General features: G+C 42.2%; 1 protein-coding gene across 5 annotated transcripts in view; it reads left to right on the plus strand.

Moving 5' to 3' along the window:
• The window catches only part of LOC105092694 (carboxyl-terminal PDZ ligand of neuronal nitric oxide synthase protein), a 281400-nt gene that overhangs the window by 121344 nt on the left and 145547 nt on the right, over window positions 1–14509 (plus strand). Inside the window, exon 1 of one of the 5 annotated variants that reach the window (XM_064477934.1) lies at window positions 2786–2892. The exons of the other annotated variants lie outside the window; for them this stretch is intronic. Within the exon in view, the coding sequence (XP_064334004.1) occupies window positions 2806–2892 (87 nt within the window). The 5' untranslated portion in view covers window positions 2786–2805. Of the gene's footprint in view, window positions 1–2785; window positions 2893–14509 lie in introns of those variants that run through there. 5 annotated transcript variants of the gene reach the window in all.

A 14509-nucleotide genomic window follows, 5' to 3' on the forward strand; every position in this document is an offset into this window, starting at 1 on the left:
AAGGCTTTTTAGTGGACACAAATATATGCACATGAAACCATTAAACAATGTATAACATGCAATTCAATGGAATGCCAAATGTATGAGTTGCCTTCTCTGGTTGCTTTATGGGACCAGAGCTTCCTTTTCCCATGTCTTGTAGAGATGTGCTTTTTGAGGGAAGGAGACAGGGCACAACCATTGAAGGAATGACGCAGCAATTGGGAACAAGACAAATTGGTTAGAACCAAGATGGTGGAAGATTCGGCTTCCAATAGACCTTGAGCTTCATGGAACCACCCACAGGCACCATGACAGTTCCTAGAGTAACCATTAAAGGATAAAAAGTAGGCAGTGGTGAGGGGGGTGGGTGGGCAAAGGGGGCAGAAAATACCTGCCTTCATCCCCAAAATAGTTGAAATAATCCTCCTACTTTTTAGCATATGAAATTACCAAGCCCATAAAAACTAACAACCCCACATCTCTTGGTCGCTCTCTTGCCTTCTGAGATGGCCCACAATCTGTGTATGGAGTGTGTTTCTACTTTTATCCTTAAACCAAACACCCCACACCTCTCAGCCTCTCTGCCTCTAGCCTTTTGAGATGGCCTGCATTCTGCTTATGGAGTGTGTGTCTCCTAAGCCATTCTCCCTTCTGAGTGAGATGGACTGCACTCTGTCTATGGAGTGTGTATCTCTCTAAATAAACTTGCTTTCACTTTACTATGCCTTGCTGTTGATTTCTTTCCTGCACAAGGCAAGAACCTATTCTCTGCCAAAGCCTTTAATATTTCTTTGTTGATTCATTCATTGTTCATTTATTCATTCATTTATTCACTCATTCACTCAATAAACACTAATTTAATGCTTACTCTTTGCCAGGCACTGTGCACTAGAGACAAGGAGGTGACTATGAGACATGGCTCTCAACCAGCTCCCGGCTGAACTGGAGAGAAAAAGAAAGAGGGAAATGATGGACAGTAGTAACGGCTGTGCTCGAGGCAGGGATAAAATGCCATAGGAAGTAGAAAATAGAAGAACTGGTTAGCTTCTAGGTTTGACTTTACCTTCATCATTTGTCTTCTGTTCAAAAATAAATCTCAGTGTTGCTTTCATCCTTCCACCATTCAAATGGCTGATTAACCTCTCTTTTCTGTCAACCTGCACATCTTTTTAGTTGTTTGAAATATCCTTTTCTTCATTAGTCAACTGTTTTCCTTTGCTTTTTATCTTATATATTTGTTACTTTTCATTTGTGTTCTTGAAGCACCTTGTAGATCTATTATTTTGCTTAATTTTCTGTCTGGAATATCCACCCTGTGCTTCCATAGAGTAGCTGACCCCATGTGAGAGTTCCATCTATATGCCTAAATTTGTTGATTAGTCAGATTTCTCTATTTCTTTGACCTCTCATAGTTGCTTTGAGTTGCTAATTCACCACTGTTATTCCTGAATTCTTAGAAGTTTTTGAAAAATGTTACTTTTTTCCCTCCAGGCTGCATCAGTGAATAGAGCACCAAAAATAGAAAACTTTAATAATATAAAACAGTATTCCTCTGCCTCTGCCCTGTCCACCTCAGTAGAAGTTTCATGCTGCTTTCCTGCAAAGCTTCTCCAAGTATTTCTGGGCACCTCTGGGAGGTGCCTCATGGGTCCTAAAGACCACTTTCTCCTGAGTTCTCTGCGTGGTGATGACCAGTCTGAGCTCTCACTGCAGCCCTGGGACCCAAGTCCCAGGAAGTGCCCTGCTGGGCCCTGCAGCTGGGTCTCCCTGATGCTTACCTGACTTGGACCATTTGGCACCTTCCTGCAGTCATGCTGCTGCACCATTGCGTGCTGCCTTGCTGGGCCACACTGGTGATGCACTGGCGCCTCCCAGGCGGCAACACTGTGTCGTGTCCTCCACTGAACTGATGAGACCTTTACTTGCAGCTTTGGGCTAGACTCATTTCGTGAGCCCTGGGACTTTGTTGTCTGCTGTGCCCTGATTTGTTATTTGGTCTTTTGCTAAGATGCAAACATGAGTCTATGAATGCCTGGCCAGAGAACAGAGTGACTGGCACTGTGTTACGCTCAGAACTTCCCTCCTCCCTGCCCATGCCCTGTTGACTGGCTCAAGTCTGTGGACCCAACTCTCTGCCCTAAAGATAACGTTGTCTTTCAGGAGGCCCTTTATTCCATCAACCAGATGGTCTTCCAGCAGAATGGCTCCTAAGGTCCTTCACTCATGCTCAGATACGCCTGAGTCCTCAAGTGAAGGCACTGCAGGTTTAAACAGGCACTTTTCTTATTTATAAAGTACTATAACCTCCTTACAGAAAATTTGGGAAAAAGAGGAAAGGAAAAATAGTAACTCATGGTTTTACCATCCTAGTTTTGTTAGCGTTTTGGAGCGTTTTCATCAGATCTCTGTCCCCTGCACATATTATTTACTTGATTATGGTTTGTGCCCCTTTTCCACCGTGTGGTTGAAGCCCAGCCTCCAGGTGTTGGCCTCCCTGTAGGACTGGAGGTGGAGACTGGTGCAGAGGGCCTTACGTGGACCTCCGTTTCCTACCGGGAGCTCCAACTACACTTGCTTCTTCTCCCTCCTTCCTGCTGTTACTCTCCAGAGCCCATTGACACTTGTTTACGTTCCTTTCCCTTCTCGCCCTGATGCTCGTCCCCTCAGCGCTTTCTCAGGTCTCCCTCTCATTAGCTTCTCACCACCCTGAGCCACCTGTGTCCCATTTCCACTCCTATCTCTGCTGGTGACCACGGTGGGCTGGTGTTGGGGGGGGGGGGGGGCTCAGCAGCAATGAGGAAAACGCTTCTTCATGCAGTTGCCATGAGGGGAGAAGGTCTCTGGTGGGGCTGGAGATTGTGGCAGGATCGGTGCGTTCTTACCTCTGACCTGGCCAAAGCAGCGATGAGGGTAAGTACTGCTGATGGGGGCGCATGTATGACACCTGTGACATCTATTTTCTCAGTGTCTAGACAGTCATTGGACCACTTACTTCTAGAGTTTGACGCTTGGTGACTGGCATTTTAATCTCAGCCCTGCCCCTGATTCCCACTGTATACTTTACACAGGTCATTTAACCTTGGAGCTGTGGTTTTCTCATCTGCTAAATGGGAATGTTAAAATTTGTCCTATCGACCTCACAAGTGTATTTGCAGATAGCACGACAAGCTTTTTGTAATTCTAGGAGTACAGTTGACCCTTGAACAACACGGGCCTACTTACATGTGGATGTGTTTCAATAGAAACACTGCAGTACTACACAACGTGCACATGAAACAATGGATACAGAGGAAATGCAGACATGGAAGGCTGATTTGAAGTTATATGTGGATTTTCAACTGCTCAGAGGGTCGACACCCTAACCCCTTTGTTATTCAAGGGTCTACTATACTATGAAATATAAAAGAAAATACATATATCTATTAAGAGAGGTGCAAGCATTATATAACAGTATTATTACATAAAACATTGACTCTGCAACCAGATAACCTGGGTTCAAATTTTAACACTACCATTACTGTCTGTGTGACCTTGGGCTAGTTTTCAGCACCTCTGTGCCTTGGTTTCCTCTGCTCTAAGATGTTAAAGCAGAGTAATAGTACTTACTTTCTGAGCTGTGGTTATGGTAGGAGTAAATGAGTTAACGTTACATAGCACGTTTAAAGGAAGGCTTGGCACGTTTGCAAGTGGGTGCACTTATCATTTACAGAGACTCTCTGTCGTCAAACCTGTCCCTACTGGCTAGGGAAGGGGCCCCAAGCGAGTGACTTAGAGGAGAGGAAGAGCGGTCATGGTTATCTGGTGCCTGTAGTGTGATAGCTACAGCTGGTACTTCTGTGTATCTTCTCCTTGGATGAAGAAGCTGAGAGTGAGAGGGCACATCTAGCAAGATTCAAACTTTTTGACTGACTCCAAATTGGCGCTCTTTTCATTGTATCCTGCCACTTTCCATTTGGGTCCTGACGCATCTGTTGTCGGCATCTGGGTCAGCCACCAGTGTGTTCGAATGCATATGGATGTCTTAATTATTGTTGGTGCCAAAGAGGCAGGGTGGGTGTGCGTGGCTGACTCACTGATGCCAGGGCCAAGGGCACAGCCTCTGTGTTCACCCTGTGACTAGAATTAAACATGCACGTGCACCTTTCTCTTTATCCTCTTCCTTATTCTGTACATTTCTCTGATTTGATCAGCGTCAGTTTTAAAAGTCAACCTTTGGCTGCTCTGCTGGCTGATTTACCACTGTGATTGGAGATGACATTGTACCACTTGCTGAGTGACAGCAGCTTCCTTCCTACCCTTAGATACAGTGATAGCAATGATAATGATGGCCTTCGTGGGCTGATTAGATAATCTCATTTATTTCTCATTAGCAACTGTGAGGGAGGTAGTTTTATCCCTCTTGGTGGAGATGAAGAAAGTCTTAGGGAGACTGACTAACTTCCTCAAGATATCACAGCCATAAGTGGCCAAGATGGGATTTGAACCTGGCCCCCACCACTGCATCCATCAGATCAGTTCTACTTTTGACTTAATTTGAGCTTCCAGAGAAGATTCTGAGACTTGAAACATTTGAAAATCACTGTTCTAGGAAAAAGACTCTGGCTGGGAGACCGATGACCTGAGTTCTCACTTGGGGTTGATATGAAGTCACTTGTCCTCTACTGAGCCTCAGTTTCCCTTTCTGTGAAAGTGGGGCCACATGATCAACCTCAAAAATGTCAGGCTAATGAACATACCACGACAGTGCTTTGAGCTTTCTTACGCATTTGAAAGCAAGCCTCTTTAGCTGTGCCCAGAGTGATCACACTGAGAATTTCATAATAATGATGACAGGTGTGACTGTCATCCCTCTGTTGTTCCTCCTCCCCCGGCCCACCCTGGGCCAGGTCCTGCAGGTGTCATCTTCCAGCAGGTCTTGTGAGAGCATCTTCAGGACTGATTAGGGGCTTGATGGTCTCTGGGGGCGGTGATCACACATGTGGTTTGCTAGCCAGCAGGAGCGCCTGTTTTAAGACCAATTTCCCTCACTGAATGGCCTCCTGACTCCAACCTCCCGCTGTTCCTGGAATCCAGCCTCTCAGGGAGTGGAGCAGGTTGTCTGCAGTGTCCAGGCCAGCCTGCCCCTTCCAGCCCCACCCATTGTCCACATGGGGTCGCTGCCATTTGCTTGCCCTGCTAGAGGGCAGATGCAGCTCTGAGTACAGCGGCCCTCACTCTGCCTTTGCAGCCACTTTTCAAACTTCTTGGCCCCAGCAGAGCATGTGCTGATGGACGGACCTAAAACAGTTTTTCGTGTACAGATTTTGGACTGCCTTAGGACATTCTCCACGAGCCCAGGGGAGGGCCTCTTGTGTAGCAGCAGCCTAGTGTGCACATGAGGTGTTATGTAGTGCTTAGCAGTGGGATGGGGGGCATTCAGATACCCTGCAGAGTGACATGTCACTCCAGCATTTACCAGCTGTCTCTCACTGAGAAACTCCTTAACCTCTACCTCTCTCCTTGCAAAATGGGGCCGAGAACACCCACTTTCTTAGGTCCCTGTGGTAGCTGACATAAGGCATGGCCAGTGCTTCCAGCAGCGCTGGGCACATGGTAGGTGCTTTGTGATTTTAGCTGTTAGTAGCAGCTGTCTCTGGGAACGGGGGCAGTCAGACCTAAACCTGAGAATTATTTATTTAGGTGTTGGATAGGCTCCTGTTTTCATTTTCCTTTCATCTCATAGCTCCCAGAAATCTGATCCTTCTGCCTCTTTTTTTTTTTTTTTAAAGCATCTGTCATCCTTTACTGGCTCTTCTACCCCAGTGCTAGGGATCAGGGACCTGGCCCTTCACTTATCCTTCAGCCTCTGTCTCTCCTTCCTTTCTCCTTCAAAAAATCTTTTCTTTTTTAAAGAGTTACCATTGCTGGTATCATCAGCGAAACAGATGGGACACAGGAAGTGTTCTTTTGAATAACTACTTAGAGATGATGCTTGATGTGAACCTTCAGAGTGGCTTGTTGCCCCTGGTGGAAAGGACTGAGTTCTGAAGAGAGTAGCCCTGAAATGGTTCAGCCCTCTAGGAAATTTCTTCTTGTAGGAATGACTAGGCCTGAAGTTTTAAGCTTTATTCTGTGATTCACTTGACTTTAATCACACTGCTGCTTGAGGGAAAGATTGATGGCTTGGAAAAACATTGCCTGTAACTTTACCTTTCAGAAAGCAGCTTTTATCCACTTGTGCCCCTGAGAAAGAGTAAACATTGACACATTAAATGAAATAACTTCGATTTTTCCATGTGGACATGTGTGATGAGATGCTGTGGGAACTGGAAAGTTTCTTCTTTCTTCATAACCACCTCCCTCACTGCTGTTCAGCTAGAATTTGAGGATCCTGCTATGTGTTGTGCGCAGATCTAAGTTGCTGCCACGGAAAGCAAATTGGGGTGGAGGGGTGTGTTAGATGGACAGTGTACAAAGAACACAGGTGCCCAGAGTGGATGTTGAACCCATGCCTCTGAGTTGTCTGGCCAAACTGATGGAAGTGCAGTTGCCAAAAATCATTTTTCTCATGTATAAAATGGATACATTGTGATATGGACTTCAGAGGCACTTGTGTGGTTATCTGCAGCGTTTCCAGGGCCAGTGCTGATTGAATTTCCTGGGCTTTGTTGAGCGGAAGCTTACCAGGTCCTCCTGTGTTGTCTCGAATGTTGATTGCCATTTTGGCCCTAAATTCTCACATTTTGGTAGTCTCATCAAGCAAACCTATCCTTTCCCTGTGGCCTTGTGCCAAGGGCCCCCTGCCATTTTACATATGGATATTTATTTATTTATTTATTTATTTATTTATTTATTTATTTATTTATTTATTTATTTAATTTTTGCATGTGCTTCTGGAATCTTTGGGCCGAGTGGGGGAAAAAAGTTGATATGATTCACTATTTTATTTATTTAAATATAGAAAATATTATTAAATCTTTCTTTACTTTCAGATATTTTGAGGGCAGAAAAAGCTCAGAACAGCTTGATAAATCTGATCAGGCATCTCTGAAAACTAAAATTCCTCTGAATATTGTCTCTACACAGTAGCAAACACATCCAAGTTACAGGGAATTTGGCTTTCTCATGTTCTGTTGCTGTGATTACAAAGTGGACCAACTTCTATGAAGCCAATTGGTAACAGCTCTCAAATTTTAAAACATGCTTCCCCCTTTTGGCCCAATAGCCCTGCCCCCAGGAATTTAGCCCGTAGAAACTCACACTGGTACCCAAAATATATGTGAAAGAAAATGTTCACTGAAACATGGTATATAATGTAATTAGAAACAAGCTAATTGAACATCAATTGCAGATGGGTTGAATAAATTGTGGTTTTTAAACCACATTTAAATTAAATGCTGTGGAGGAGCCTTTAAAATGATCAGATAGAACTCTGTGTCCTAACGTGAACCAAAGTACATGATCTGTTGAGGGAAGAATCAGGTTATAGAGCAGCATGTGTCTTACATATGTTATCTTATATGGATTGGAAGATACAGCTCAATTTTTCCCAGTTTTACTGAGAAATAATTGCCATACGTTAGTGTATACGTTTAAGATGTATGACCGTGATGTTTGATTTACATCTGTTTGAAATGATCATCACAACAGGTTTGGCTAACGTCCATCTTCTCATAGATACAATAAAAAGAAAAGAAAGAAGAAAAGAAGAAAGAAAAAAAAAATACTCCTCTTTGTGATGAGAACTCTCAAGATTTGCTCTCTGAACAACTTTCCTGTATGTCATACAGCAGTGTTAGCTGCAGTCATCATGTTGCACATTACATCCTGAGTACTTGTGTATCTTATAACTGGAAGTTTTTACATTTTGACCACCTTCCTCCAATTCACCATGTTGACATATTTATCAGACAGTGAGTCTTATTATCCAGAATTTGTTGATCTGGGCTCAACAGATTTATTGATTAATGATTAGGGCTCTATTCCAAATGAAAAAAAACCAAACTGTTTAAATACTATTTTTAACACATTTTGAAGCGGTGATTGGACTTATTACATGGTGTTAACCTATTTAGGAATTCACACTGAAAGGCCTATTGATTTCCTTTCTTTGTTTTGTCTTTCTTATTTTTCAATTACAACTAGATCTTTTGCTGGCAAAAAAAATCCAAATTGTATAGAAGATCAAGCCATACTCTCATACTCCCTCTCTAGAGGTTTACCAGCATCAACATTTTGGGGAGTCTTTTTAGTTCCTTTTTGTGTTTTAAGCACGTAACACACACATACACAAAGTTAAGAGCACGATCTCTGGATTCAAAGCCTGACCTCATGGCTCACTGGCTTTTTACCTAAGGCAAATCACTATACCTTTCTCAGCCTCATTTCCCTCAGTTTTCAAATGGAGAATATTAAATAGCTCATAGGACTGTTAGTGACTATTCAGTTAAAAAACCTATGTCAATATTTAACATAGTATCTCAAACATAAGCACTCAATAAATGTCAGCTACTAATTTTAAAAACAAAAATGGGATTATACTATTCATACTCCTACAACTTTTTTTTTTTTTAAAAAAAGATCATGGTAAATGGCATCCTTTCATGTCAGTATATACCAGTATTCTTCATTTTTTTTAATACCTCATAGTGTTATTGTATAGATTAAATTATAATTTATATAATGATTCTCCCCATTGAATATTTGTTTTTTTAAAAATTCTTTGCTGTTATAAAGAATGTGGCAATGAATATGCTTGTATCTCTCTCCTTGCCCTCTCTATTTCCACAGGCTTTGTTGCTAGGTGTGGAATGGCTGAATTGGATGCTATGTCAGTTTTTTTAGGTACTGTCAAGTTGCTTGAATGCCCACTGTTAATGTTCAACCGAAGCAGCATTACTGAGTAGTATTATTACGGCAGTACACAAGGAACAATATCTAATAGTGGCCAGTAGCATCATTCCTTTCCTGAGCGTGGGCAGACATTTAGGAGACCCTTGTACTTGACCGGTGTTACTTAAAAGAGCTCATTATGGACTTGGGTGCACTCTGTGTTGTCAGAACCTTCCAATATAAGGACTGTTTAAGTGGTACTGACACTTAAACACATTACATTTATGTATCAAGAATGCTCACTGGTGTATTTTTCGTCAAGCAGAAGTTTTTTTTTTTTTTAATTTTGCAATTTTTGGCATGAATCGTTTAATGCTAGGTAAGCCACGACTATGACTTTTTTTTTTTACATTATTCAACCTAATATGTAATCCAAACAGGCAAATGCGTAAGTGCAGGTAGCCCATTGTACCTGCTGGTTGGTTATGAAGTTGTACTGTCTTTTACCTCTTCGGCAACTCTGTTTCCAGTTGATCATGATGAGCACATTTTGCATCATTCTGAAAAGGCATGAAACCACTGAAAGAAAAGCGAAAGAAGAAACATGACATCCACTTTTAAGAAGGCATATTTACATTCCTGGTGGGGCAGGGTTAAGGCCACGTGTGGCTCATTAGGTCAAGAGAATGGAGGAAAATGAGTGTGGTGGTGGTGTTAGGAGACTGTGTACACAGATCACACTATTCTTTTACCATTTTGTTTTTGGAGAGCCATGAATAAGCTCTCATCAGTTGCCATTTCAGCTTGTTTATTGATTGCAGTATCACCTTAATGATCTGTTCAAAGACTTTTTAACATTTTATTCAGGATGTTGAGTATAAAGTATGTGGCATCTTTAGTAAAATGGCCCTGAAATTATATCCAAGACAGTTGTGATTATTATACATGTAAGAGTTTAAGTGAAAAAAATCTCCTTTAGAATCTAATTATGGAAATTTCTGCTTTCAACTTAGAGGTACAGTTGTAGGCACACCTCCCTAACCCCACACCCTCCCCCCTACTCTTTTTTTTTTTTTTTTTTTGATCTTGTGTTGAGAAAGCAGAAGAACTCAACTGAGGACAGGAAAACAACTAAGAACAGTCCTGTGATTATTTGAAAACAGCTGCAGAGTAGATTCTTCCTTACCAAAAATTGGATTGGCATGGGGTATGAAGGTCTGGGGGCTGCAATAATTAAGGAAAGACTGGCAGAAAGGCTTTTGGGGTCAAGCTGAACTTTATGTTTGGAAGAAAGTCTGAAAGAGGTTGGGTTTACAAAGTCAAGGCAAAGAAAATATTTTGGTAAAAATCTGAGGTTAAGAACAGGTTCAATTAAACTGTGATCAGGGTATTTTTTGAGAAAAAAATCCTAATTGAGCTTGTAATTGTTTTACATAAAATATTTTCTTTATGAATCAACTGTTAAGTTCACTTGCTTTAATAATCATCATTTAGTAGGTAGAGTATTGGAAATTAGAAAGTCAGATGGTGAAAGACAAATTGCATATGATTTCACTCATGTGAAATTGAAAAAAAAAATGAACAGAGTGAACCAAACAAAAAGAAACACATACAGAGAACCAGGGTAGTGGTTACCAGAAGGGAAGGGGGTTAGGGGTAGGGGGAAATGGGTAAAGGGGGTCTGCGGTGTGATGACAGGTGGAAACTAAACTTTTGGCAGTGAGCATGCTGTGCTGTATACAGAAGTCGAAATATACTGTGCACATGAAACATATAATATTATAAACCAATAAAAATAAATACATAAATTTCAAAGGGCATACCTTGCAGTTCAGAGCATCTGTATTACCCATGTTGGTCCAATAGCCTGTCTGCAGGAGAAACCCTAAAGGAAACCTAAGACCACAAAGTCAGGATAAACATTTCAATACTACACAATGACAATATGTATAAAATTTATTTTTGAATCAAAAGAACACCTTTCACTTGGGCCTGGGTACCCTGGATAGTATCTTTTCTACTAGAGAGTCATTCTGCTAAAGGCAGTCTCTATTTCACTTTTAGGAAGTTTATATAATTAGTTATTTTAATTTATACCTGCTGGCACTTTGCATTCGCAGGTTTAAAGATTGTGTAGACTCATTAACTTTTAATTAACAAGCGTTGCAGCCCTAACACCTTTCATTCACGATCTCGGGGTGTTTCTGGGAGAGAGAGAGAAAAAAGGCAGACCTTTCTCAGTCCACGATTGACAGATGGGAGCACTTGGGATGTGTATAGTTCAGGGATCCACTCAGCAAACAAGGTGAGGAATGATTCTTGAGGCCATTCATTCATTCAGCACATATTAATTGCCTGTCTCGAGAGTCAGAGGAAATATGCCAGTGGAAACTTAGGGCATGATTTGGTTTTCAATATGGTTGAGCTTTATGGGTACAGGACCTTAGAACTGGAAACCTGGGAGTCAAGAAAAATGTCAGATAGATTAAAAAAATACATGTTGTGTTGGATGAGGTAACTGGGACACTAAGAGGGGCAACCCTCCTGATATTATTGCTTTAACCATTAAAAAATTGAAAAACGAGGAATTATACTGAACAGGAAGACAGAGGAGATGCTGTGGACCCATTCCTTGAACCTGATTTTATTCAGAGAAACTGGCAGAAGGTGAGAGAAGGAGGGAGGTTAGGATAAGAACTGTCTGTTCATTTTTGTTGCCAGGGGACTTGGCTATAATCTCCCATGGTTTTGGCTAAGATTGATGGTGTTTCCAGGATCACCACAAGCACAGAGTAACACTGCTTTATCAGAGGGAGACCGGGGTAGGGGGTTTGGGGGTTTGGGGCTCATGAGTAACAAGGAAGACAGGTGGTGAATGCAGGGCCCTGGGCAGTCTTAAACAGGGAAAACGTGAGCTTCCAAAGAGCATCTCAGTAACCATGAGGCTCTGAGTGGTTTTCCCCTTGGAAATTTATTCTCTTTCCAATGATAGACCTGAGACCCAGAAGCCTGGAGAATGATGCCTGCTGCCCTTCCACCACCCGACATACTTCTCTGATTCTTCATTTGATTCTGGCCCCTCTTGAGCCTGCAGTGATAAATATCGGCACAGATTTCTCTGACCAGGGCCCTCTGGGGTGGTTAGGAGGTCACGCCCCTTAGATCCTATTCATTAGTTTTTGGTAGCTCTGCCTGTCCCTAAAGGCCTGGACCATTGTCACAGCACAGACCACAGCCAGTCATAGGAGAAGTGTATCTTCTGAGTCTGTCTCTTCTCTTCCCTCATTCTCTTCTGTGCTCCCTGTGGGCGAGGGCTCCAGCCACTGCAGCAGGTACTCCGGCCCAGCTGTATCTCTAAGAGCACCATTTACCTTTGAAGTGGGAGGCAAAGGGGCAGGGCACAGCCACTGAAGGAATGACACAGCAGTTGAGGACAGGACAGACTGGTTAGAACCAAGATGGCAGAAGATTTGACTTCCAGTAGAACTTGAGCCTCATGGCACACCCACAGGTGCCATGACAGTTCTTAGGCTGACCATAAAAGGTGAAAAGTGGGTGGGCGGGACATTTGCTGGAAATCCTCGTCCCTTCCTCAAAATAGTTGGAATAATCCTCCTACTCATTAGCATGTGAGATTACCGAGCCCATAAAACCTAACAAGTTTACACCTTGTGGTTGCTCTGACTCTCGCTCTGGCTCTGGCTCTGTCACACTCACCTTCTGAGACGGTCCATTCTCTGTCTATTTAATGTGTATCTACTTTTTCTTTAAGCACCCCACACCTCTTGGTCTCTCTCCCTCTTACCTTTCTGAGGTGGCCCACATTCTGTCTATGGAGTGTGTGTCTCCTAAGCCATCTTCCCTTCTGAGAGAGACAGACCGCACTCTGTCCGTGGAATGTACATCTCTCTAAATAAACTTACTTTACCATGCCTTGCTCTTGAGTTCTTTCCTGGGCGCAGCAAGAACCTGTTCTCCCCTCTAACACCTTCCCAGCCTGTGAACTGGGTACAGTAGTACCTGCAGTGCCTCCCTCTTAAGATAGGTTGTGTAAAGATAAGGTGAGCCAGTGCTTGTGGGAGCTCTTTTTATACATTATGAATTGATTAATTTGTACCTCCCTTTTCCAAAGAGGATTAAAGTACCTACAGGTGCTTCATTAATAATCCAACTTGTCCCACACTCCATTTCCTTAAAATTTTTACTCAGTCACAGATCTAACTAATCTAGGTTAAGGCTGTCAGTTTGCTAACTTAGGCTGTTTTGTTCACTTAAAAGGGGTGAAAGTTTCAGAACCACATCTCAAGGAGACTTGAGAATTCCTCTTGTTCTCTGCCCTCCCTGATGGCACGGTCCTTGGGTTACTAACAGTGCTCGTGGGACGCAGTAGGCCCAATGGTTGTCTCTGTTTTAGCCATGGAACACTAATAACTTGTTATATTTTTTCCATAAAAATGAAATTATTTAAGGAAATTAAATTTATTTTCTGTTCAGAAACAGGGAATATTATAGAGGAAGTGGAAAACGCAAGCTAAGTAAAAAATATTTTTGCTATATTCAGCCTTCATTTAAGAAAATTTATTGGGCACCTGCTAAAGTGCCAGGCCCTGGGGACGCTGCAGTGAATGAAGGCTCTGCACTCAGGGGGCTTGCATTGTGAATGGGGACCTAAATGCCGCACTGAGCATTATAGCGAGAGTGTGAACTTGCAACCTGCGGTAAGTGCCATGAAGTAGGGGGTGTGATGGGAACCTAACGAAGTAACCTGATTTAGCTTGAGGGCACAGCAGAGGCTTTTGTGTGGAGGTTTTATCGAAGCCTTTACTAACTTTAAATTATTATTTTTCTATGTATTTACTTTTCACCTATAGGCTGACTCAGCTCATTTCTCCTCCTTTGGGCTATATTTCTTCATAAGATCTACTGCTCGTTAGAAAACAAGTGATAAATACGCCCATTAGCACTTTGTGTCTTTCTAAGCTAGTGTTGCCCTCAGGGAGCTCTTAAATTCTCCCCTCTTTAATCGCCCTTTGATGACAGGCCTTGGACTCTGCTCTTAACTCTTCTTTCTCTGGTATGCCAATAGCTCTTTTTCTCCCCAAAGGGCCAGTTTGTCTGGGGTGGCAGAGGAAGGGTGAGCAAAGAAGAATAAACAGGCCTTCCTGCCTGAAATCACACCATTCTCCCTCTTTGGGTTGCGAGCTTAAAAAAAGAAAAAGCGTCCTGGACAATAATGATTACAGAAAATGTGTTTAAAATAATTTTTTAAGCTTAAATATCATCCATAATTCCAACATTCAAACTTAACACTGTTAACATTCATGAAGTATATATTCTTCCAGTCTTTTATTCCTCTATGCATTTGTTATTTAATGTTTCCATTTCTATATATAAAATATCATGGTTTACTTTTTTAAGCATGAGAGCTTTTTACTATTTAAGAGAGCCATATTAATATATCTTGATGACTTTTTGTGGATATAGTAAGTATAGTTAAGCACATTTGAAATCCTCCCTCCTCTGTTTCAAACACACAGAAACTAGTTTTTAAATTCGTAATTGAATTCATAGTCAAGAGGAGAATTTTTTGGACCAGGAAGAGTGAAGTCGATGGCCCAGACTTCAAAACCTGCCCTGGAAAAGAGTTTCAGTGACCTTGCACATGGCAGGAAACCAGAACCAGAATTCTGTATGAAGCTGGGGTTAGGGCCATGTC

This window comes from Camelus dromedarius, chromosome 23 (genome assembly GCF_036321535.1).
Source record: "Camelus dromedarius isolate mCamDro1 chromosome 23, mCamDro1.pat, whole genome shotgun sequence".
In the NCBI taxonomy this organism is placed as follows: Eukaryota; Metazoa; Chordata; class Mammalia; order Artiodactyla; family Camelidae; genus Camelus; species Camelus dromedarius.